This window comes from Homalodisca vitripennis, chromosome X, assembly GCF_021130785.1.
Source record: "Homalodisca vitripennis isolate AUS2020 chromosome X, UT_GWSS_2.1, whole genome shotgun sequence".
Classification (NCBI taxonomy): Eukaryota; Metazoa; Arthropoda; class Insecta; order Hemiptera; family Cicadellidae; genus Homalodisca; species Homalodisca vitripennis.
In genome coordinates this window covers 35,108,929-35,136,502 of record NC_060215.1, presented here as the reverse complement: position 1 = coordinate 35,136,502, position 27,574 = coordinate 35,108,929, and the positions used below count along the sequence as shown (strand labels likewise).

Sequence of the window (27,574 nt, the reverse complement as noted above, 5' to 3'; positions counted from 1 at the left end):
GAGCCCACAAACAAAAGTTCATTCTATGAAGGTAATCATCTCCATGGAGTTCTTGATGTAATGACATCCTATATGGGTGCATTTTATGATCATGAACGATTCTTAAAACAGTTCTTTGACTCATACCAGAATCAAGAGCTACTCTTCGTGTAGAATCATGCGGATTCAGTTCAAAGGCTGCCAAAACTTCGGGTGCCCTATCACTTCTCACGGGTCTAGCGAGTCCTTTCCTTTGTTGTGGTCAGGTTGAACATGACCTGTTTCACGAAACTCGACTAGCAAGTCTTTGAAAAACGTTCCTGGAGTGATGTTCGCGGTCTGGGTAACGTTGGGCATAAAGAAGAGCGGCAGCTAAGTAATTTTGGAAACATTCCCCTAACACCATAAGCATCTGGAATGCCTCCTCATTTGAGAACGGCATTTTAGAAGAAACAAAACTTACACTACGTACTTTAAAAAAATTTAAATTAATATCTACCTCATACCACGTGGTCACAAGAACAACTGAATAGGGAGACGATAATAACAGAGATTAGATAAGAGAGACTAAGGAATTGGTTCCAAAGTTCTTCCAGGGGCAACTCGTGTATTTGGGATTGTGAAAACATGAACACCACGGTTAGATTGCTTTTGAAACATGTTACACTGATAGAAATCCTGATGTGTTTTGTACTACATTATTTAAAAACAAATTAAACTTAAAAGTCCAACTTGTTTTCCATTTGTTTCATTAGATTTTGATATTAATACAAACTAACTTAGTAAAATTATTAAAAGATCTATTTTTTTATTACAGTTTTGAAACCATTGGAGATAGAGACAAACTTTAAATGTACAAAATGTTTATTTTTTAAAGACCTTTCTAATTATGTACAACACCACCTAGGTTGCTATTTGATTTTTTTTAGACTGGGGCTGTTAAGTATTTCAAAATTCTATGTATTTTTAAAATGTGTAAATTTTGGGGTAGGGTGGCATTTGATGATATTTTTCAATAAGCCATCTCATCATTATTTTTCAATAAAAATATCGTCTCTCTACATTTGTGCAGGTAGTTGCAATGAATTTACCCACAAACCCCTGATTTTTTAACGTTTTGGTGTACCCTGTACATAAGCGGCAAGATAGGTTAAAAATTTTTGCATCAAAATAATCAGTGAAGAAATACCTTTAAAATGATGTATAACTCAACATACCTTTACATTTGAAAATTTTCCAAAAACCACCCCTACCCCCCAAAAACTACCTTTTTGGGGAGTTTTAGAGATTTCAAAATAATTTCTCCGAATTCTTTGGGGTGGAAATAGGGGGTTTGAAGTTGTTACAAATAATCTACCTCATTTGGTTTGGCCGCTATACGTACTGTACGGGTGGTCTGCCTCACCCTGTATATTTGACATAAATGGGAATGTACTTTACTAATATTCAATGTTGGGCAATGACCAGAACATTTGTATAGTTGTATAAACATATGGGCAATTCTCCAGTAAAGTGGCAATTTCATGTAAGTAATATTTTCTTTATTATTTGAATAAATTAATTTTATATTTTCAATTGGTGTTAAAAAAAAGTATCCTATTGCATTACTTGAATATTGTTTATATATATATATATATATATATATATATATATATATATATACACATATATACACATATATATTAAACATCTGATGGTGAAAGAAAAAAGTATAAACCTTGCAATTCTCAGTCTATTCTGTAACTAGTTCACGTTTACAATGCAGGATACTGAGAATTGTAATTTAACCCTTTGACTAGCATTCCCGCAACAAATTCGGGAGAACCCCACATGCCACCCACAGTAATCCCGATAGCCGTGCGGAAAGTGCTATGGTGCTAAACAGTTTTCACAATAATGTTTCGCAATAAATAATCTCTCGCTTGAATACAAATGCGATCAAGCGGAATAAAAAAGAAAGTTTCAAGTACTTTTTGTCGTTCCTACTAAATTGCAGTTGTTCCTTTATTTATTTCTTTCAGACCCAATTGACGGTATTCAATCAGTTGTTCCAAGTAATCAGCTGTTTCTATTTCTGTTTTGTATCGCGAATACAGGTTGTAACCTCACTTTTACATAACTGGTTACCCATGATTTGTTGTCTTTACAGTGAGTAAATAAACGTGGCTGTTTGTGTAATTACTGATTAGGTAAAATGGGACGAGAAAGACTTACAGACAAATTTTTGGCTAAGATGCTCCCCTGAGACTTACTGCTCGGCATTTTTCCGCCACCATCCCTGCTACAGATAAGAAGGAAAAGCCGAAAACAGCATGCCATGTGTGCAGATAGACCAGCAGCGGGGCCGTGACACGATGTGCCGAGATTGTGACGTTCTGCTTTGTGTGTCCAACTGATTTTGCAACTTTCATACCATCAAAAATTTCTGAGGGGACTTGTGTACTGTTACTAATTTGTACCTTAGTATGTTTATGAGAAAATGCTGAATATTTTATCTTGTTCTCATATTTTGTAAATATAATAACTTTTGTGCATAATTTGATTAATTTCTGTATAAATACAAAAAAAACTACAAAAATGTTTAATTGAGTGTTTTTCATAACACATCTACAGCGATAAACCCAAATCACCTAAAAAAAACAAAGTCTAAAATAAAAAAAATAACTCACTTTTTAGGACACTCTTACTGAGAAAAACTCCACCATTCAAAGGGTTAATGTAATTAAAATGGTTGTAACCAGCTGGTTCCTAAGTCCCCTGTTTCAAATTTGAAATTCCCTCTTAAATTATAAAGGAAACAAATAACTTCTTGACATATAAATTAACGATAACATTCTCAATAAAGAGTTGTTTAACTCTTACAATTATTTTATTTAATCAATTTAAATCTTCGTTTGTTTTAAAGATTTTCACTTGATTAAATTTTCTGTATTTTTAAATTTGTAGTGTCCTCTGTCATGTTAAAACAAAAAAAATATGTTACAGTAGTAATATAAAGTCACGTAGTGTATAATCCTTATATACTCAGTGTGAGGCAGGCATTTTTAGTCATTACAAAAGATTTTTATTTCATTTTGGACTCAATGCTTTGGTTTCTAAAGATACAGAAATGCCAGTTTGCTGGAGAATCACGTATATAGAAATTACCGTATGTAAGTTGGGAAGAGTTCAACCAACAGACTTGTTAGTATGTTGTAACTAACGCTGATGATGATGGGGATGGCTCCAAACATGACAATCACAAGAGTTGCTTCTGGTACCCAAGTGGAAAAGAAGGAGACACCGCTGCATAAAATCATCACCACCACTAGAAAAGACAACATTAATTACATATAAAATTAGTATATTAATTATTATTATTTATTTATTACATCAGCTTATCACAGAATGGATCTGTGACCACCAGGATTATTCTCAATTATGCATCACGGGACCTATAATTTGCTCTATTAGCGGAGTTTAACATTGTTTTATCATACATTTAATGCTGGCATGTTTTTTTGACAATGATAGGGTTTTTTCTAACTATTTGATTATGCTTTCTCAATGTGATAAATAACTACGACCCTTTCTAATGTAAGAATAGAAAAAAAACATATTTATCTTAAAACAAATTAATCTCTAATTATACGAATATGGTTATTTGGATAAAAATATTGGTTTTTCAAAATATAACTTTTTACTAAAAAAAAAAAAAACACACAAGTCATTTGGAAAATAAGTTGCAAAGGCATCTGATTGCTGAACGGGTGCGGTGTGATCTGAGTGGTGCAGTGTAGCTATGTTCAGAGCATATTTGGCAGTGTCACAGTAACGGCCACACATTTCATTCTAAATTGGTGTTCAAAATGGTTGACTGTGAAATACATAGCGCCATCAGATTTCTTCTGGTAAAATAATGCAATCAGTGGAAATTCATCATGAATTGAGTTCTGTGTATTGGGAAGATATTATGAGCTATATTGCAATTACAAATACTGCAAACTGTTTCATGAAGAATTAACTTATGTTCACGACATAAAACAAAGTGGTCGACAGTCTTCGGTTACCATTGACCTTGCCAAACAATTCAATTATAGCATTAAGAAAAAATCGAAGATTTACAATCTCAGACCTTTCAAACAATGTTCTACAGATATCGAAAACTATAGTGTATGAAATGGTGACTGGAATGGAAACAAAGAGTTCCTTTCCAAAAGGGCCAGCTCTAAAGTTCCTTCTCCGGTACCATGAAGAAGTTGAAGAATTTTTTAACAGCATAGTCACTGGTGATGAAACATGGGTTTCTTATGTCAATGTCAAACAAATACAACAATCGATGGAGTAGGGTTACGCCTTGTCTCCTCGAGAATCTCAGCGATTGTGTTATGTGCGTAGGCGGCATAGTTTTATTCCATTGGTATTGAAAAGGTTCCTAGATAAGTACTTCAGTGTAAATATTATATATCTTGAAGAATAGTTTAAGAATTGCTCTTTCAAATGTATATAATAAAGAAGCTTTAAAAGAAACGTGTAATATTTTATTTGCTAGAGCAAATTATTTTCCAAATGTCCCTCGAACAACAAAAAAGCAACTGAACAAAATAAAATGCTTCAAATACAGATTTAAATTTAATATTAATATAAAATAGATATTTACAAAAAATATAAAATATTGTTTGGTTTTGTTTACATATTACAAATTACCTAATATTCAGATACCTAAAAAATAAATATAGTCTATTATCCTGTTTATTAGTTATAAAAATATCCCAGCCATTGGCATTGCATTATAAAAAATTGTTAGAAAATCATGCACATTTGACATGATACAAATTTTTATTTTTTACTTTTATTTTAATCTATCCAAGGAAGTTCAAGTGCAGAAATACTAAAAAGCCAACTTAATTGGTTGATAACATAAATCTTTCTCAATCCCTCTGAATTTAGCAACTCCTAGAACAAATATTTATAAAACTATGTTTTTACAATTCCAATTGCAATTTGTACTTAAAGATTATTCAAACTTTAAAACTTGAAAAAGCATAACAATCAACACAGGCAAAAGTACTAACAGGCAAGAAACAAACATTGTAATAGCCCACCAAAATATAGACGAAATCAAAAATAAAATAGAACGACTGACACACTTCCTTCACTCCCACAACCCCGACATTCTCATACTGACAGAACATGGACTAAACAGCGCAAACCTAGAAAACATCAGGATTCCAGAGTATGAACTCATTGGAGGGTTCACAAGGACACAACATAAGAAAGGCGGTGTGGCAATATTCAACAACAAGAACTTAAAAAGCAAGGTCAGCATAGTATCCATCTCAGACTCAACAACTGAAATGATCTGTGAATCCATAACGCTGAAGATAAATCTCAAGAACTGCTTTCTATACCTAGTGGGAATCTACAGACCTCCACATTCTAACCTTGAGAACGCTATTGATACACTCTTAACAGAACTAGACAAAATCCCGAATCCAAATAACCCGATAGTCATAATGGGTGAAATAAATGTTGATAACCTAAAAGATAGTTAAGAAAGCCAAAGCCTAATGGAAGCTCTAGATGGATTCAATATTAAGAGATTAAAACTAACTTCTACTAGAATCACCCACCACAGCCAGACCTCTATTGATGACATCTGTACGAACATAAGTGAGGATAAAGTATCCCACAGTGTGATCACCACAGGGCTTTCAGACCACACTGCTCAACTGTGTCGTGTAACCGTAAATATTGACAATCATACTCCAATAAAGTCTAAACAGAGGGTTATAAATATGCACAAAATGGAGGAAATACGTACAATCTTAGCAAACCAAAACTTGGCAGATGTAATATCTAAAGAAAATACAGAGGCTGCCTTCACTGCTCTGGATAGTGTCTTGCGGTCTATACTGGACGCAGTATGCCCACATAAAACAGTACAAATAAAGAAAACACGAATAAAAAGAGTATGGGACACCGAATGTGGGGAACTTAAAAGATCATATTTAGAGGCATTAAACCGAGAAATACTCACAGGTAATATAGAAGACAAAAATAAAACAGCTCTCAGAAAGAAAAACTATGACCTCAAACTGAAAGATCTGAGGGAAAAGCACAATGTAGACCTTATAGAGCAAGCAGAGAACAAATCAAAAGCCTTATGGGAAGTAATAAATTCAGAGAGGAAGAAAAAGAGTGAGACTTCAGTTTTAGAAAACCTGAATATAGAAGGAGGCATGCACAGCTCACCCGAGACAATAGCAAACTACTTAAACAGTTTTTTTGTGACAATTGCAGATAGAACACTGAAACAGAGCAAAAGGGAAGAACATGGTACAATAGAAGACCCGGTTGAAAATATATTGGCTCAAAACCTCCAGCTTTATAAGGCAACTGAAGAAGAGATAAGAAAAACTATAGATTCAATGAAACCCAAAACTTCGGCTGGAGAAGACGAGATCTCATCTAAATTAATTAAATACTGTAAGAATGAACTAGCAGCCCCTCTAACAAACCTAATAAATAAATCTCTTGATGAAGGAGTTTTTCCTGGCACTTTAAAAACGTCTAAAATATATCCAAAATACAAAAGTGGAAAAACCACTGAAGCAACCAGCTACCGCCCAATCTCCCTAATACCAAACTTCTAAAAAATTCTTGAAAGAGTAGTTCTCAACAGAGTCACAGAGCATCTTCATCAGCATAACCTTTTTACCTCTAAACAGCACGGCTTCATCAAGAACAGGTCAACAACAACAGCCATTACGCAACTCATAGAAGGTCTCATAGAGAAGCTAGAACAAGGCTACATTGCCTCAACAGTCTTGCTTCAGCAAAGCATTTGATTGCCTGGACCACAAACTGATGATAAAGAAACTAAGGGTTTTCGGTATTTCTGGAAAAGAAGCACAATGGTTTCAAAGCTATATAAGTGACAGGAAACAGTTGGTAGAGATCACCTATGAAGAGAATCATGTCTTACAAAAGATGAAATCACAAGTACTACCAATGACTAGAGGGGTGCCACAAGGATCAGTACTTGGCCCTGTCCTGAAAATTCTTATAGCAAACAATTTTCCAAAATACCTAGAAAACTTTTGCGAGGCGGTCATGTTTGCGGATGACATAGCATTGATTGTTGCTGACAAAAAAAAAGAACAATTGGAAATAAATTCCTATGAAGCTTATAACATGGCAAAGCAATACTGCTACCAAAATAACCTTGTCTTAAATGAAAGCAAAACCTGCCAACTCATCTTCACAACCCCAAACAGCCATCAGGGGCTCCCAGACATCACAACTGTCAATTAAAATAAATACTTAGGCATAATTTTAGACAATACCCTAACATGGACACCTCACATAAACCAGTTATGCAATAAATTGAACTCCAGTCTCTTTGTCATTAGAAGAATGAAACAGATCAGCGACCATAAAACAGCACTAACTGCCTACTACTCACTCTTTGAGTCCCAGCTTCGATACGGACTGGTAGCCTGGGGAGGTACCAGAGACACAAATCTGCAAAGAGTACTGATCATACAAAAAAGAGCAGATCATACAACTCTGAATGGCCCCAGAGACTCTTGCAGAGAGGCTTTTAAGGAGCTCAAAGTACTGACAGTGGCCTCACTCTACATCCTTGAAACCGTGCTCTTTACTGTAAAATCGGACCAAACTAGAATGGAAGAACAGCATTCTTACAACACCAGGTACAGACACAACTTTCTGCTTGACGCTCACCACCTTAGTCTATACGAGAGGAAGCCTTCCTATAAAGGAGCCACCTTCTACAATCGCCTGCCTGAGAAAAAACTGAAAACCACACTGACAGACTGGCTACTGGACCGATCCATCTACACAGTACGAGAGTTCCTGAACTGGAGAACCCATTGACAAAACAAAAAATTATAGCAACTTTTATGATGCTATATCTTAATCTTGAAATTTAACACTTTTTTCCTACGTACAGTAAAAGTTTTGTATGTATGTAAATGCAAACCTGTGTTTTTTCTTACAATGTAATGTTTTTGATGCAATACTATACTCTATGTATATGTAAATAAAGATTGATTGATTGAAATATTATATTTTTGGATTTCCCCCTTTGTAAATCTTTCATCTTGATAGGCGTCAAGTTGGGGTCATCACTGAAAATTTTGATTTGTGCTCCACCTCCTTCCCTTGCCAGAAAAATTATCAAAATAAAAAGATACTTCAAATACCACATTAAGTGGTCAAATGTACATTCCTTTATGATTTTAGTTCAATATTAAAGAAGACAAAAATAAAATAGATTATCAAATTGACATTACACAGTTTCCATAACTTTTTATTCGAAATTGTTACACTGTTTATGAATAAAAATAATTAATGATAACTTAAAAAGAATTTCATTAATCTAATATTTACAAAGGGGTGAGTTGATTGAGATTTGATTAATCAATCTACTGTTTCCGGACCAAAGGCTCTTGCAAGTTCTGTTGTAGCTGACAACAACAAAGCCATCACTATACACAGTGGTAGGTAAACATCGTGTAAACTATAACCAAGAGCAAGGAGGTAATTTTCCTTAATCCCCTCATAGACTGGAACCCTACAAACACTAATGTTGTTGATACTGCTGTGGGAGGTCTGATTACAATCCCAAACACATTTGGAGTTATTCACACACGAGTCAGACAACTCTAACGCTCTTTGAAATGCTCTTAGTGGCCTTTACCATTACAAGTAAGAATTTTGCCTTCGAAAGGTTTTATAGCATGAGTAAAAAAAATCCTAACTGAAAAAATGTTTTGACTGAGTGAAGGATTTTTTAACCCTTCCCACGCCGTAGACGGATATATTAGAATGGCAGACTCTGACTAAAACACCAAATTTAATACAGTTATATCCGCTATTATAGATTATGGAGTTTTTTAGTTCACAAAAGCCTACAAAATGCTCGGTGCACACTCCATGCGTATCATGGTTGCCAAAAAAAGTATTTTATAAACTATCTTCACTCTGCAGCAGGGGGAGGGGAGCGCCCTTTGTCTAACTCCTGCTTGTCAGTTCAGCGTCTCCTACAGAGCCATAACCAAACATATCCGTGGCGTGTATAACTGCTTTCTCGGTTGTCACGAGTGCACGTCTACTAAATATCTTGTTATTATTCTTCATTGTGTGGTAGTGTTGTGATTAGTTTGAAATATTTATCTTGTTTTATAGCAAAATGTAATTAAACTTTTCAATTTAATTACATTTTACAATAAAATTAAAATTTTTTTTTTTTAAACTGTTTTGTAAATAGTTCTTTTTTATTTTTATCAATAAATACGCTAAATATGCAAAGTAAAATGCCCTGTTTTTATACTTTTTGCTTTTACATTTTATAGTTTAGTTATAATAAAAATTTGCTTTGAACATAAAGAAACAAAATTATTTAATTGTATAGGAATGTTAATGAATTTATTAGTGGCATGCGAAGGGTTAAATATCACCAAACTTTGTAGCCTAAAGTAATCTTCTTAGTTTTAGTAATTTCATTCAATTGACAAATGTCCATAAATAATCTTATACATTTTGACAATAAATTCTTTATTCTTGAAATCTGTTTGGCTATCTGTGAAAATGTTTATTTTGTTTACTCAATACTACAAACAAAAATTCTCACAAACACACTCCAGATGGCTGTGACCAATGTTTGGATCCGTAGGGTTTGGTCTCATGGCCTAACCCGACAACTGTACCACTTTCTGTCTTAAATGTATCAGTATGAAATTCAAGTTCTATTGGTGGAAACAGTTTACTAGAAGCATTATTTAGAAAATATAAATTTAACTCAACAGCAAATATTTTCATTCGCAAAAAAAAAAAACAGAATTTACCCATGAGTACCTTCTTGTCCACATAGTTCACAACAAATCCTGCTGTCACCATTACTACTGGCTGCAATGTGCCAACAACAAGATTGGGCACAAACACCGCAGAGTTGACTGTTCCTACACACTCCTCTGATACACCTCCTGCTGTCATGTTGGCCTCTGGTTCTTTCATCACCATCTGGCATAAGTAGGAATCTCCTCCGTGTCCCTCCTGGTAAAAGGCGATGCGGTTTAGCACTTCCGGTAACCACAGAATAGTTGTGTTGTTACTGAAACATCAGAACCCTCATAATAACACAAAGTACAAAATCAAGCATTCTTTTTGTTTTAAAAGTGAAGTTCAAAAAGAATAATATACAATCATTCTAACTATTCTGGTATCAAAGTTGTCTATTGTCTCAAACATTCAGCATCTAATAAAGCACAAGTATAAATGTAAGTGGCACTTCATACAATCAAGACACAGTCAACTGTTAGCCTCTTAAAATTTGTATAAAATGAAAAATGAAGAACTCTTATGAAAAGAGCATGAGCCAGCATGTATAGTCATGAGTTACGAGAAGTCTACGTGTTTATATGAACATCTTTTATGGTTTTTGAAGCTAAAGTGTTTATCACACTATTTAGTGGAAAGGAGAGACAAGAAAGATAATGCACAATAGTCAGATATATCATTTAAGGTAGTTTAGGAGTTACAGCAGACTGCTGAAAAACAGTATGCCTTATTTTCATACCAGGACATGTAGCCATACAAGGAAATTAAATTGCAAACCTCAGTAATTGATGTGAAAAGTAAAATCAACGAAAAGATCAAAACACATGATGGAAGGAACAGGTGAAGACAATCACATTTTATTGAAGGTCCTTAGCAAAGAGTAGGAATGTATTATTCTGGTGAATATCAACTAAGACTAATCTAGCAAACAAAATAGAAAGGTTAAACCACTTCTTAACCTCCACGAAACCCGACATCCTAATCCTGATGGAACATGGCTTAAAACAACCAGAAATTTGAGATACTAATATCCTAGAGTATTCATTAATTTCAGAATACAGTAGAACAAATTACCAAAAAGGAGGTGTAGCTATCTATAAAAATAATTTTGGCTACACTGTCGAACCAGCAGACATACCAAACTTCAGTATGGAGCTCCACTGTGAAATAGCATCAGTACAAATCAAGCAAGGTCGCCAAAACCTTCATATTGTTGGTATCTATAGAACTCAAGGACATCTGAACTTGTCACTGAATATAATTTCACAAACAATTGACAAAATACCCACATGGAATAGCCCTGTTATTCTTATAGGAGACATAAATATAGACTTACAGTCACCAAATCGTGACCAAGTCATACTAAATGAAACCCTATTGGGCTATAATATGACTCATATCGTTTTACCCCCGACAAGAATAACTGCAACAAGAACCAGCTCAATTGACTATGTTTGCACCAATCTCCAACCAATTCACATAACAATAGACATCCTTCACACTGGTTTATCTGGCCACACAGCACAACTTTTTTAAATACAACTCTTTGCTCCAGCTCCCCAGATTCCAGTATCTTACCGTAGACATTTTAACTGTAGGAACATCACACATCTCAAAACTGTCCTCAAACAAGAATCCTGGGAAATTGTGCTCGCTCAGGATAGTGCAGAAGATGATACAAAATATTTAGCCAAACTGTTGCACTGGAAATTGATCTGACCTGCCCCATGGTAAAAACAAGAAATACATGTATGCAGCTCAATAACATCTTTGACCATGAGGCCTCACAACTTAAGCAAGCATTCCTGGAGGCCCAGGAGAGATACCTTCTGAATGGTACAGAATAGTTTAAAAAAAGACATGACGGATAAGTAAAAAAAATCTTATGATTTAAAATTAAAGACCCTTAGATGCCAAGCAACTGCAAATACTATAGAAGAAGCTAATGACAAAAGTAAAGCACTGTGGAGCATAATCAATAGTGAGCAGAAATCTACCAACAATACACAAGTAACAATGGAGCTGAATATAGATGGAGCCAAAATTCAAGATCCTAATCTAATTGCTAACCACCTTAACGTATTTTTTACTAATACTGCAAATGACCTCCTTGTAAAAAGCCAATATCAAATGCCTTAACAGCCTCCAGTAGATACTACCCATACACAACAAATACCAAATATGTTTCTTTATCCAACTAACAAACATGAAGTGCTAAAGGTGATCGAGTTTCTCAACAACAAGAAATCAACTGGCATTGACAATATCTCTGCTAAGCTACTGAAGCCATGTAAAGAAGAACTTACCACACCACTTGTACATGTCATCAATCAATCATTCAGAAATGGAGTTTTCCTGACTGACCTCAAAATTTCAATAGTATTTCCTAAATTAAAGAAAGGAGACCATCTTGATCTCAAAAATTACCGTCCTATATCACTAATATCCACATTCTCCAAAGTTTTTGAAAAATTAGTGCTTCACAGACTTCTTCAACATTTACCTCTTCATCAATTACGTACTTACCCCACATCAACACGTCTTTTTCAAGGGAAAATCTACCACATCAGCCATCATCACCCTTGTTGAGTTTCTCATAGACAATCTTGAAGCCGGCAACACATCAACAGCAATCCTACTTGACTTTAGCAAAACTTTTGACTGCCTGGGCTACACTCAACTGTTGAACAAAATGAAGATCTTGGGTATAAATTGAACTACTGCAAACTGGTTCAAAAGTTATTTTAACAAGAAGAACTCAAATAGTAGAGCTAAAACACACAGAGAAAGGAGTAACAAAATTAGTGAGATCAAAACCACTACCAGTGATATAAGGTGTCCCACAAGACTCTGTGGTGGGTCCCGTACTTGTTATCTTGTTAACAAATGACCTCCCAGAATATCTGGTGAAATATAATGAAACACTGATGTATGCACACGATACTGTCCTCCTTCTCAGTGAAAAGCTTCCTGACATTCTCAAAGTCTGTTCATCAGTGGCATAAAATATGGCTATACAGTACTGCCATAATGATAGCCTGGTTGTAAATGAAGATAAAACCCAACACCTGGTGTTTGGCAGGAAAATAGACCAAGTAGGACGACTTCCAGATATAGAAGCATCCGAAGAGGCCAAGTATTTGGGAATGACTATTGATGAGCAACTGACATGTACCCCTCATATTAAAAACCTATGCCGTAAATTAAGTAGCAGCCTATATGTCATCAAGAGGATAAAATTCATAAGTAGTACCAGAGCATATCATGCAATTTTATAATCACACTTGTGGTACGAACTCGGAGTTTGGGGCAACTCATCGCCAACAAACTTGCAGCCTGTCCTGGTGCACCAGAAAAAAGCTATTAGAGTGCTTGCAGAGCTCAACAATAGAGACAACTGAAATTTAAAGAACTGAAGGTTTTAACAATGGTTTGCCTGTACATCTCAGAGGGGCCACTTACCATTCTATAGCTAAAGAGAGGTACCGATAGACCCAAATACTACATTCAATATGCCTCGAACTTTACTCTACCGACACATCATTTAACCATCTTTGAAGAGAAGCCTTCCTACCTGGAGCCTAAGTTCCTCAACCTGCTGCCCGAGGCAGCCAAAGGAGAAGGCGCACACAACATGAGAAGACGACTCACCACATGGTTAATGGATAGACCATTCTACACCATAGAAGAGTTACTGAGCTGGAGAACATCCCCTATTAACATCTAACAAGAAATTATATTGACCACTTTATTGTACTATGTTCAATTTTGTTAATTAATTGATGCCAATTCTGTACTCTAAGCTCATGAATAAAGTCTTATGATTTCTGATCCTTATTGAGATAATTCTCAAATTTCTTAGAGCCCACACCTTACCTCCAATGCAAGTTTATGTATGAACTAAAGATTTTATTCCCCACAGCATTATGCACATTTTACAAATCTGAAGTGTCTTTACTGTGCAACTGACAGCTACATTTAAAACTTGAAACAATTTGTTTGATGCAATTTATAATTTTTTCACGAAAGAACCTAAGTAGGTGATTCTTTTACATGGTTCTACAGCTTAGGGAAAAATAATATATAATAGCCATTATTTAGGATGTAGAATGTATAGTTTTTACAAAGGATTAAAAATTTGCTATGGAAGCCAAAAACCAGGTCATCAATCTGAAATGTTACTATGTTAATAATAGTTGTTTAGCTGGAGAGTTAAGTTTTGAGATAATAAAATGTTTAAGAATTTGTCCCTCATGATTAAATTTTTTTCCCTGACTGTACATGTACACAAATTAACCATAATAGCTGATATCCTACCAACCTGACAACAAATTCATTCAAAACCAATCAATCAGTTTATTGAAAATACATAATTGAAACCCTTACCAAAGCAGTATTGTAAACATTAAAACAATGCACAGGATAAGATTCTTGACAAAAGGAGGTTTGAAGAGTGGCGTTGTCTGGTCTACAATATGTTTCAGGATACCAAGCACTCCTTTCTTCTGATCAGGAGAAACCACATCATTGGCATCTAGAGAAATGGACTTTACCTTCACATAAACAGAAACATTAAGATTAGAAGCCACTGCAATACTATTTAGTTTATGAACATTAAAATATTGATTACTAGTGCATTACTAATTAAAAACTTACATAACAGTAGAATGAAATTGATTTATAAATAAAACATATAATATGTTGTCTTTGAATATCTAATTGTAACTGCAAGTATAGGCCAAGACATGCTACTACACAATCCGTGCACAAATATACATCAACTGAATGTATTAATTCCCACCCTAGTTTTTTCCTGCTATCAGTATATTCATAGAAGCCATTATTTTAAAACCCCCCAACTGATAATAAGAAACTCCCAGAATGATACACTATTTTGTGTCTTTGCGCAGCATATTTTTCAGATATTTGCTTGAAATATGTACTTAATGCTAAGTAATAACTGTTATATATAAGTTTTTTTGTTACAAACCAGAGATAATAAAAAAAAAATAAAAATATGCACTTATTGAAGTAATGTTTTTTTATTTGAACATAAATTCAGAAATGTGTATTGTAAATTTTTTGTTTTTTCAGTTTTACTCAATGTAACTTTCATATGACTTAAGATAGTAATTTACTGTAAAAGTACAAAATATACACTTTTTTGAAGTGAACAAAAAGATTATAACATATATACACTTATTTAAAACACAAAAAAATTTGTTTATAGAAACGTAAAGTATGTACTCCTTTTTTTGGAAGTACGCATCCATATTGGAGTTTGATCAATTCTTTGTGCAAGAGGAATATAGATAATGATGAATTGTTGTCACTGTCATTATCAATCTGTTCACAAACCAACTCACATTCCACCGGTTTATAATCATCCAGAATACCTGACAACAAATCTGACAAAGAAATATCATGCACTTCATGTGCTGATAAGTCACTTTCATCATCCAATAGTTCACGTATATCATTTGATCAACAAGGATCGCCCATTTCCAAACATAACAATAAATTCAATAAATAAAAATCAATTAGCCTACATAATAACCTTAGCAACAGTAGCAAGCAAAGTACAACTAGCAAAGTACGTCAAGGTCGTTCAGCGAGTCACCAGCTGCATAGTCCGTCAGCTGTATGCTGTACGGCATTTCGATCAATATCAGCTGAAAACGAGTAATATTACGAATATAAACTATATAAAATTAATTGATTTGTATGAGTAGAGGATTCAACTGGTGCAAGTTATGTCTTTATAACTCAAATGGTTTTCGCATAATAATAATGGAAAGTTGACCGAGGCTGTGCCGTCTTTATCAGTTCACAAGCGGTATTGATGAACTTCTGTGCCGTTGGTCATCAGTTGGAGGGTTAAATATGAATCATTCTATTTTAACTAATAATTTCCGTGCTCACAGAAAGTTATACATTAGCAAAAGTCGCCACACTACTTAACACATGAGAAATTGCACCTATTTTCTGGATCTGAGAGATTTTAAAAAGGTAAGTTGTTCACACTTAATTTTTGTAATTTGTGATTTTTCTTCAATGGAAAATATTTTTGAAAATTTCTATGATTATTATGAAAAACTTGTCTCTTCAAACTGTGCTTCTTAAAATAATTTGCATATATGCATATACAGGGTGTATTGAATATAAATGGGACTTCTATTTAAAAAATTAGCCCTTTCTTTGACTAAACTTGGGAATATATATTATCTTTCTACATATTCGCCCACCCTTGTAATACATTTTTTTCCATTGGATTGGGAGCTTTTATATTCCATTATTCATAAAAACTCCTTAGACGCTTTATTACCGATTGGAACACAAACGCCACCACGGCTTTGTTTCTTGAAATGCTGGCCTCTATGTGTTTCTTTGAAGATTCCAAATAGATGAAAGCCACAAGGTGACAAGTCTGGGCAATGGGGTGCATTCCAGTATTTACGATCCAAACGCAACAAATTTTTGCCTTATGGCATTAGCCACATGTGGTCTGGTGTTTTTGTCAAGAAGAATGTCACTTTTGACCTATTGGTGCTTCCTTTCCTTCGAAATGATAATTTTCCGGTATCCAGTACGTCATAATAATATCGTGCATCATAATTTTAAAGAGAGTTATGCATCAATTTTCTTTAATGAGATTTTGGACTGCCTCAATACTGACCATCCTTGGGCAATAATCGTGGCTCTCGTTCTCAACATGTTCGCACTCTCCAGAAGATTCTTTGTTACAAGCAAAAACATGAGTTCTTGACAAGATATCGAACCCGAACTTTTCCCCAAAACAACTGCAAACTTTTAGTTGGACTCACTCCTTCCATGGCCAAAAACTTGATTATAATCTGCTGCTCCACAAAGACATGCACTTCCTGTTCACACATTATTTGTTTTGAAAGTAAAGGGATCCAAGAGAGTTTCAGGCGGCACTCCCCCTCCCCTCACTTACAGTGCAGGTTACCTGCACATCAACCAATTGCAGGTCAATGACTCCTTTGGAATTTTTAGAAAACCAGTCCCATTTATATTTGACACACCGTCGTAAATATCTTTTTATAAGAAACGCATTAGAAGTACTATACAATCTGACAATATTTACACTACACAGGAGATTGCACATGAGCAAATTGCCGCACTTAACACATTTATTTCAAGTGAGCAATTGTATTCATAACTAAATTTTTAACTCAGGGAGTACTGCCAAAATGGAGGCAGGGAGTGAAGTATTTTAATTATTTTAAAACAAAATAAACAAAAGATAAACAAATGTTAAGATTACATAAGGAAATGTATGACAAAGAGAGATAAGACAGGCTCTGAAACTGTTAACACTGTTAATCAAAAAAATATTATCAAACTATTACTGGTGCAATCTCTCACATGATAATGAGATTTGGATAATCTGATACTGAACCATACTTACGGGATAGGTGTTGCATTCTTTCCCAGAATTAATTGAATAAACTTTCTGTAGAATCTGTAGAGTCTCCTCCTTCTTCCCTCTAGTCAAGAGGAACTTAGGACTCTCAGGAGTTATGCAGAATAGAATGGCGGAGATTAAGGCCGGCACACCACATATGAGGAAGAACAGTCGCCAAGGGGTAAACTTCACCAGCCATAGATCTGCCTCCCACTGTCCAAGCAGCGTGGCCCAGGCTACCACTGCATTCATAATGTAACTATCAATTTTGTAAATTGTACATTTTTTTTTTTTTAACAGAGGGCCAGGTTTCCTAGGCCTGGTAGTTGCCTCTCAGCCATCCGGCTTATTGTGCACCCTCTCCCAGGTTTAAGCTGTATAAAATCCCAGGCCTTTACAAAACCATGAGATCTTCTGAACAATGCTTTCCTGTTCCAACCCCTCTTCCGTATGCATAAGAACACCTAGGGATCTTGAGCGTTTGCTCTGTTGTACATTGGTACTGTTTCAAAATTTGAAATTCTTTATTGAATTAATTTCTTGTGTACATTTCAATACTAACTGAAACAAGAAAATGACTCAACTGCTAATAAATACATTTTTTCAAACTCTTAAATCATTATTCATTTAGATATTAACTAACACAAGCAGACATATGCTGTATTACTTGTATTAGTGAATGTGCTTTATGTAAATAAAACTTATTTAAAAAAAACCATAAACCAACCACAATAGAATATACCAAAACATCTGGCATTATGTAGCATGAACAGATATGTAGTACAAGAAATAACTATAATTAATTAAAAAAATGAAAACTGTTAGATTTTACTGCCTCATAACTAAAAATGAATTAAGAAAAATTACACTCATGTTCGTATTAAATAACAGAATATATCCTTTATAGTAGAGATGACAATTCTGATAAAAATGCAAATTTTTAGGGTTGATTAAGGTTGTGAATGTTAACATGTTTTGAAAATAACTTAAAGCCACTAATGCTCTGTTTTCAAGAAAACTGAGAATGTGTTATAAGCATGTGGCCTGCTAGTTTTCCTGTCCGGTTAGAGAATTGTGAAGAAAAACACAAAGTCACATAAACCAAATTTTATTTTATGCTTACGAAAAAGAAAACACATCACAACAAAAAAAGAGTATAAATATGTTATAAAGATTTATAAGAAAAGTTCACAATTCCACCTATTTGCATTGATACAATACTTTAACTTGCATAATCTAAGTATTACAATTATTAATGTACAAACAAGTGGTCTATGGAAAAGAAAACTAGAACATTTGAATTTAGAATAATAAGAGGTATAAATTATTTCCACAACATTCTTCTGTTTCTTGAAATGTTGGTTTGTTCAAATTCATAATTGTCATCAACTCTTCATATACCACCCTCATAATGAGAGGAAGATTATGTGAACTGATACATTAAAAAGTAAATACCAATAGTTTTAATCTTAACCTTGTAATTCACACCAACTGCTTCTGGTCAATTATTATATGCTAGTATATACAATTAAAACCAAACCTTTAAGTTTTGTTATAACTTAGACAATTTCAATAGCAAGTAATCCAGTTACATCGATTAAAGTTTACAACAATCAAATTAAAGTTTCTTGAATAGCTTGTAATACAAGTATTCTGCAAAAGGTGTTCACAACCACTGACAAGTTTTGTACAGTCTTCTCTCGTATGCCTGTGTTTTGATATAAGGAAATCTTAGAGTATGCCTGAAATCAAGTCCATTATAGCATAAATGTTGAAGCAAAGTTTTTCACAGACAAGGAAAGGAACGGTTCGCTCTTCTTTTTAGCCATTTTATGTCTATTTATGGACTACAGTCATGCTTGAGGATATTATCAAAATTAATGACCGGACAGTCAGTCCTATGAGGTAGACACAGTTGATAAAATGTGAATAGAAACAGCAACATAAACAGAACTTTAAACTCCTAAGAGTTAATTTAAGTTCATCTCAGACACTGGTGTAAAACGTATTAGTAATGTTCACCTTTTTTTTTTTTTTTTTTTTTTTTTTTTTTTTTTTTTTTTTTTTTTTTTTTTTTTTTGTATTATACTAACTTACTCCCTTACTACTGTTACGTATAATTCTTATATGTAGACAGATAAAACGAGCTGAAAACTTAGTAAATGATTAAATGAATAATAACAGACTCACGGGTTAGAGTAGGCCAGTCCCAGGATGCTACAAGCTGTGGCAATCATCACAGATCGAAACCGGTCCTGTGTTGGAACATATTCTCCTAAGAATGGAAATGTGGCAATATAGCATGGAGCCGACCTAAAACAGATAAAATCTTCTAAAATAATTCGTTATGAATGGCTCTTTGCAAAACAGTAATTACAATAATCAGATAGTTATATTGTGTATATTTGTTAATGCCCAAAAGAGTAAAGATAACATAATGAACAAAATCAGTAACTTTTCATGTCTCATCTAACTGCAACTAGTTTGTCAGAAAATAAAATGTAGATTTCAGAATATAGTCTAAGCTTCATACAATGTGCATTGAAAAATTATTCATCCTTATTTTCTATTAATCAAGGAATAACTGTGGTGAGGTGTGTGCTGGCATATAGATGCAGTTAATTATATTGTGTATGCACGATTATGCATCTTCAACACAGTGTCATTTTGGTGCAGACAAACATCACTGCCTGTACTGCGTGTTCATCATGTTCGTTTTGAGTAGTATAACAGAATTTGTAGATCAAATCAAATCAAATCAAAATTCTTTATTTACATGAACATAGAGTACAGTAATGGCATCGTTATTAAAGATTTGTACATTTCATAGTTGAAATCAGTCAAGAAGATATAAATAGGTAACAGTTAGAGTTGAAATAAGGTGATGAAGATAAGTTTATATATATGGTACAGAAATGTTACCATAAATAGTCAGGCATTGAAAAATTCTTCTAGGGTGTAAAAAGATTTCTGTAGCAGCCAGGTCTTGAGCGATGTCTTGAAGTTCTTGTCTTCTCTACGTCTCTTCAGATCTTCTGGGAGTTGGTTGAAAAGTTTTCTTCCCATGTAGGTAGGTTTCTTTTCAAACAGAGTGAGGTCATATGCGTTTCTTGTGTTATAGTTATGATTGTTACCTAGGTGGTCAGGTTTCTGAGCTATTGTGTAGCAGGTGGCCTCGCAAATATAGAGTGAGACCACTGTCAGGATTCCAAGTTCTTCAAAGGCCTGACGGCATGACTCGTGAGGAGTCAGTTCTGCTAATATTCGAATAGCCTTTTTTTGCAGAACTAGAACACGGTCCCTGTTTCTTGCTGAAGAGTTGCCCCATGCTAATAATCCATACCTCAGATGAGACTCAACTAGAGAAAAATATGCTGTCCTGGTAGTATCTTGGTTACAAGAACTTTTTACTCTTTTAAGAGCATAAATACTGGAGTTAAGCTTACTACAGAGATCGTCAATGTGTGGATTCCAAGATAGCTTGTCATCTATTATAATGCCAAGGTACTTTGCTTCATTATCTTGAGCTATTTCTGGTAAGCCATAGTAGTCACTGGTTCTTCGGCCTTTCCATATAAGTTGCTGCGTTTTGCTGTCATTAAGAACAAGATTATTATGTTGGCAGTATTGTTTGGTCATATTCAAGGCTATAAAAGAGTTAAGTTCGAGAGATATTGAGTCTTTTTGTGCAATAAGAAGGGCTGTGTCATCTGCATATAGCATTGTTTGGGCCCAGTCAAGAAGATAGCTTGGAAGGTCATTCGTTAAAAATACACTGAATAAAAAGCAGAATAAAAAGCACTGGTCCCAAAATCGATCCCTGAGGGACACCGCTAGTGATAGGGAGTAAGGTAGATCTTGCTTTATGGGATGTATTATTGTTTGTATAGTTCAGTTCGACTAGTTGCTGACGGTCTTTCAGGTAGCTGACAAGCCAGTTTTGTGATGCTCCTCTAATACCCATGTTCCCTACTTTTTGGAGAAGTAGAGAGTGGTTTAGGCAGTCAAAAGCCTTACTGAAGTCCAGCAGCATGGCAGTCACGGTTGTACCCTCTTCAAGTTGGTCGATGATGAATTCTGAGAGTTGAACTATAGCTGTAGTTGTGGATTTACCACGGAGGAAGCCATGTTGCTGGGTCAAGTCGTCAGATGTGTTATCAGTTGGTTTAGTAAGATCTTTTCCACTACTTTAGATATTGTTGGGAGAATTGATATTGGTCTATAGTTTTCCACTGATGTTACGCTGCATTTTTGGGAACAGGGAATGCTTTTGCAAGTTTAAGTTTTGTTGGAAAAATGCCCTGTGAAAATGAAAGGTTGATTATGTGACATAAAGGACTCACTATTTCATCCTTGCAGTGTTTCAGTAGTGTGGAGGTGAGTTCATCGATACCTGCTGATGGTTTTGATTTCAGAGATGAGAGTGTATGGGAAACTTCTTCTGGTGTGGTGAGATGAAGGATGAAGTCAGGTATTTCACCATAGTCTTTGCATGTTGGTAACTGATAATTTACGGCTTGGCCAGCATTGCAGAGAGTGATGTCAGCTATTTTTGTAAAATACTGGTTGAAGTACTCAGCTATTTCATTTGGATTCTTGATTTGTTCTTCATTGATTACAAGTTTTAGTGATTCGTCCCTTCTACTATTTTTGCATCTTTCGTAGTTAATAGCCTGCCAGATAGCCCTTTGTTTGTTGTTTACGTTGTCAATGAAGTCTGAAGTTGACTGTTTTCTTAGCTTTTTTAAGTAGAGGTCATATTCTTTTTTTCTGTCAGCAGTTTCTTATAGTCATCGTAGCCAGTTGTCCTTTCCATTTCCAGAGCTCTGAGGAAGGACTTTCTTAATATTTCCGATTCTTCATTGGTTGCTTTAAATATTGCATTCCTTTTCAGTTGGGATTTTTTATGAGGGCATGTTAGATTGAGAATTTGAATGAGGATTTCATGAAAATAGTTATACGATTCTTCTGCAGAAGGGGTGTTGTAAACATTTTCCCATGTCTCTAAATGAAGTAGGTATTTAAAATAATCCATGTTTTCCTGTGAGAAGTGTCTTTTAGATAAAATGGGTGGAGGTAGTTTTTTATTTAGAGTAATAATAGTACAGAGCTGAGCAATGTGGTCTGATAGGCCAGTGTAGAACACTGATATTTCACCAGATTTTGTAAAAATCTTGGTGATCCCAAGTTGAAATCTTTCAAAAAATTCAACTGACCTTTGGAGAAGACGTTTTAAATGTTCACACATAAAGGATTGGTGCAACAGGTTTAAAGTTGGCCGCAGTTCAGTGGATAATGAACCTTGTTCTAGAAGACCAGCAACAAGTCAAAATGAAGAAGTTATTGATAAAGTCTGTGCTTAAGTGATTGAGCATAGAAAAATTACTGTCTGTGAATTAGCTTAAAGTTAATTCTAACTGCTGGAATGTTCATAATATTAATGAATTGTAAATTTACGTTCCTCAATATTGTGATGTTACAACGTGTTTCGTCAACATTGTGACATATTCTTCTTCTATGGAGCAGCCTATTGTCATACACTTATGCCTCAGGGCCTTTTGCGCACTCCGGAAGCACACCATGAAGCCAACCAGTGTATGGTTTCAGCAGTTTTATAAACTACAGAGAACAACCGATCAGGTTCACCTAGAGAAATTCTCCACCCTTGTCCAAACTACCAAAGATAGCGTACCGCTCCTTTGCTATTGCAGGGCAGTCAAAGAGCAGTTGTTGAGCATTTCTGCAATAATAAATAAAGAGATTATGAATTGAATTGAGTTTCCACCTGCTTATCATACATTCTACAGAGTGGATCCTCCCAATGAATACCAACTCTGTGAAGATGTTTCCTCAGGTGGCCATGTCCCATAACCCGAGAAGACACCAATCTATTTAGTGAGAGAAGGTCAGACGCCACCCTAGGAAAAGGCGACTATAGAAAAATTCTGCTCATTTTCAGACCCGGATGCAGCCTCTACCTTCTCTCATGTTCAGTGTGAACCCATTCTGAGACAGCCCGAAAGGATTCACACAGAGAAATGCCACAGAACAGTTGAGGTCCATCATATAGGACGCTTAGCTCTAGTTAGCCAGGACATCAGCTCTTTCATTCCCAGAGATATCCTCATGGCCAGGAACCAACAGTCATATTATTGATTCTGGCAAGGTAAGAAACGACTCAATAGCAATCCCAGACAGTTTGGAGTTGAACACACAACAGTCCAACACCTTCAATGCTGTCTGGTTATCTGTGAATATGATAACCATCTTACTCCTGTATCGCAGACGAAAATTCTCACGAGCACACTCCATAATGGTTGTGACTTCTGTCTGACAGATTCTGGGATAAGGACCCATAGGGACCACCAGCTCCCTACAAGCTCCACTGGTGGACCTTGACATCATAAGGTATAAACGCATTAGCGTTTATTTGTAAGTTAAAATAAAAACACACATAGTGTATAACACAACACTAAAATAAATAATGTTATAAAAACTTTTTTTATGGGAGAGTTTTTAAAGGTTTTTTAAGGAGATTAATGAAGTCACTAATTTTATTTACAGCCCTATAAGCCACAGTGTATCTATGGTTTGCAAATACAGTGCAGTGATTGTCCAAAGTACTACAGACGGACAGATCATTCAAAACCTGTTTTAAGAAATATATTCCAAAGAATAATGTTGTTTAAAGAACAATTGTAAAATTATGTTGAACGTCTCAAACAATGAGGACAAAACTACTGTAATACACATACAAACCTATAAATAATACATAAAAGCGAGAAAAGTTTAATGTCCACGCTTGAACATTTTGATAAATACAAGCCAGTAAAAAGTGACTCTGAAAACGTACTGAATGATAAGATAAACACTCAAGCTAATTCATTGTTTGACACGGCAATCCACTGGAAATGATGGGTCATTGAACAAAGTCCGTCTCGACAAGTCCCTTCCTCCAGTAGTCCACAGTGTCATAGTGATTCAAATTTTATCGATATATGTATTCTCAATTTGTGTTGCATTGTTTATTATGTGTTTTTTATTTCTACCTACAACGAAACGCTTACGTGTGGATACCTGATGTCATGGTGTTGATGAAATGAGTTGTAAAATCACAATATTAAGGAATGTTAGAAGGTAAATTTACAAATAATTAACTAGCTTGAATCTTACTAGCTACACAGCCTGGAATTACAATGTAAGGTGTACAAGCAATTTTTATTTTAAAAGTTGTGTTATTGTTCAATTAATTATATACTTGTTCATAAATAAGGTGTTGCATCCAAATTCAAAATGATCCAAATATGTCTATCAGGAATTATCCAGAGACAGACATATTAAAAATGAGGCGTTTTGCTTCCAAATAGGATTTTTAGTTTATTATTATTTTGCTGAGTCTAGTTTGTACATTTTAGAGTAATTGAAAGTTTTAATTTATATAATTTTAAAGTCTTTTGGGGAAATTAGTTGTGAACTAGACTGTATCACATGCAGTTCACATATTTCATTATTAACTGTAAAGTAATTTATTATTAAGAGATTTTCAATTCTGATTTAAATCAAATTTTGGAGTCTTGGTTTTAAGTTTGATTTTGATTCTGTTCTTATATATGATTTGAGATGTATATTTCTCTTTACATGTTTACCGCTATAGATGTCAATTGGAATTTGACATTGTGAAATAGCAGATGTTGCAGATGCCACTTTACGTTTATTGCAGGGAATCATGTCTTATCACGTTTCACCATTATCACTTGGATTGGAGCCATAAATGATCTAACCCAGTCTTAGGGATTCAAGAACTTCTATCCCATATTGTTTGTTTTGTGACTTTTTAAAATGAATAATAATTATAGTCATTATTCAAATACTATAACCTGTATGAGAGAAACTGATAGATGCTGTGATTCTGCTTCTAAATTCAGAGTTACACAGTACAGACATTCATTAAACAGACAAAGCAATGACTTCTGAATCGTATAGTACTCTTGGTACTGTTAATGGTTGTCTCTACATCCATAAGTTAAATCAAAACAATATAAACACAATCTGGAATAAAGCTGTATCTTTTTACAGAATTAAATAGTCTTAGCACATATTTTTGCATTCAAACAAGTGCTCAGGCAACTTTACTAAAATTTGGGTTCACTGATAAAGTTATTGTGTCATTGTTATCAGAGAAATTAGATAAAGTTCATGGTGTATATTGATAACTTCTACAACAGTGTGTCACTGATAAAACATTTCTAGCTGAACAAACTTCTAATCTTTTTGGCACATTATGTGTGGATAAGGTCAATCCCTCCAGAGTTATATCTAAAAACTGAAAATAGTGTAAAACAATTGGGAAATATCAAGAAGAAATAATGATGGCGAGTGAAGAGATAAAAGCCTAGTTCTTTAACAATTAATACTGAAATCAAATAGTTGAAAGTCAACATAAGTGGACAAGCAAAATACAAAACATAATATAATTGCTAGATTCTTCTAAAGTACGAGTATGAGTTGAATCAGATGTCAGAACCATTTACTAAGCTATTAACTATATTTCCAACCCTGAAATATGTATATCCAATTAATAATTTCTGCTGTACGAAATAATGGTGGGGTATACGTCAGTCAAAGGGTTAAATATGAGAAAAATCACATGATTTTACTTTCATAGTACATTAACTGAAATACAGATGGCTCACATTGTGAGTGAAAAGTATTAAACTCATCTATCAAAATTATTTCTTTTTTTTGAGGGAAGGTTATTTCATTCAGTACAGTAAAGTCAGCAACATCCATGTGCTCAATTTAATTGCTGGATGATCAGTCCATAACCTTTGTATGATATAGAGCATATTTGCTTTGAGTGTATATAAGCATCTGATGATTAGTTTTACCATTATAAGTGTTAATATTAACATGTGTTATATCATGATTGTATATAACAAATCAGCATTACACTTACACTTATATTGTATGTACTAGATAGTAAATTATGTTGGAATGACCACATTGAATATCATAGGAAAGTTTTAGCAAGAGTTACTTTTCTTTTGAGAAGGCTGTTTATCATAGCCTTTTTCATTCTCGTCTGAACTATGTTTATTTGGCAAATACCAATAGTATGAAAGAAGTGTTCTTGTGGCAGAAAAAGGCCAACAAATGGCAGGTCAAGCAGGCTATTAGAAATGCGCATTGCATTCCACCGTTGGGTCATGCAACAATGGTTTTCATTACCTCTGTAATATGGCTACATTTTAGACGGAAATATATTCACGGACACTAACTCTCTTTTAGATATATAGGTCTATTTCACTATTTTACATTCTCACCTCCAGTGTGGAACTCTTCTCTGGGGGAGTTCTAGTAATGCTAAGGAGGTTTTCCTTTGACAAAAGAAAGCATTAAGTACCATCTTTAATGAGAATTTTAGTGACACTTGTAGGCCTATCAGCATATTATGTTTATGTGGCTCACATAAAGGGCTTTCTACTCCCATGAGGAAATGGTAGCATTTAGTATGGTTTGCTTACAATTTTAGGACTCTGACTTTTACTATAACTAAGTATTAATATTTTATCTGTTTTTTTTTCCCTTTAATCTTTGTAGTTACCATAGTTTTTATTTATAGTTAGGCCTATGCTATATTATTTATACTGTCTTAGTATAATAGCTTCTTAGACTTTGTCAATGCATTGCATATGTACGAAAACAATAAAATATTCTTGAACTCACAATTCGTTTATAAAAAAAATGACTGGCATTTTCCATTTTTGTTCAAAATTGCATATTCATTTTAAAAAGTACGATAATTTTGACCACCACGAATGTGTTAAGTGAAAATTGTTTACACAAAATGTGTATTTTTCATTCAATAACCATTCTAATGAAATTGATTATATGTGATGTAACTGCAGAAAATGCAATCCCAGTTATTCAAATCAAATCAAAATAATTTATTTCTCATTGACATTAACATGTATCGAGAATGGTCAATATGTATAAATAACTAAATACTAAAAATATTCTTGTTAAAGTTATTGTTACATCTGGTAAAACTACAAATTAAGAAATATATTGAAAAACAGTACTACTGATATTTTTACTTGTAAGGTTGGGTGGGGCACAAAAATTCAGAGAGTGAGTAAAAACAGTTTTTTGCAAGAAAGTCTTTTAGCTTGTTTTTGAAATATGCAAGTGAAGTGCTGGATTTTAAATAATCTGGCAATCTATTATAACTTGTAGGTCCTAAATATTCTATTGATCTGAGGAACATATTACTACTATGGTGGGGTACTGTTAAACTATTTTTATTTCTGGTACGGGATA

The 27,574-nt window shown here is 34.4% G+C and overlaps 2 protein-coding genes across 4 annotated transcripts in view; both read right to left on the bottom strand.

Moving 5' to 3' along the window:
• LOC124369410 overlaps positions 1 to 15,482 on the bottom strand; it is a 36,520-nt gene extending 21,038 nt beyond the window's left edge. Inside the window, exons 1-4 of the mRNA XM_046827417.1 lie at positions 15,423 to 15,482; positions 14,212 to 14,378; positions 9,834 to 10,099; positions 3,127 to 3,286 (exon numbers count right to left, since the gene is read on the bottom strand). Coding sequence (XP_046683373.1) covers positions 3,127 to 3,286; positions 9,834 to 10,099; positions 14,212 to 14,378; positions 15,423 to 15,482 — 653 coding nt within the window. The remainder of the gene's footprint in view (positions 1 to 3,126; positions 3,287 to 9,833; positions 10,100 to 14,211; positions 14,379 to 15,422) is intronic.
• Positions 14,241 to 27,574, bottom strand: part of LOC124368893 (synaptic vesicle glycoprotein 2B-like) — a 49,291-nt gene continuing 35,957 nt past the window's right edge. For all 3 annotated transcript variants that reach the window (XM_046826395.1, XM_046826393.1, XM_046826394.1), the window contains exons 5-7: positions 19,445 to 19,567; positions 17,258 to 17,496; positions 14,241 to 14,378 (exon numbers count right to left, since the gene is read on the bottom strand). In XM_046826395.1, the coding sequence (XP_046682351.1) occupies positions 17,361 to 17,496; positions 19,445 to 19,567 (259 nt within the window). In that variant the 3' untranslated portion in view covers positions 14,241 to 14,378; positions 17,258 to 17,360. The remainder of the gene's footprint in view (positions 14,379 to 17,257; positions 17,497 to 19,444; positions 19,568 to 27,574) is intronic.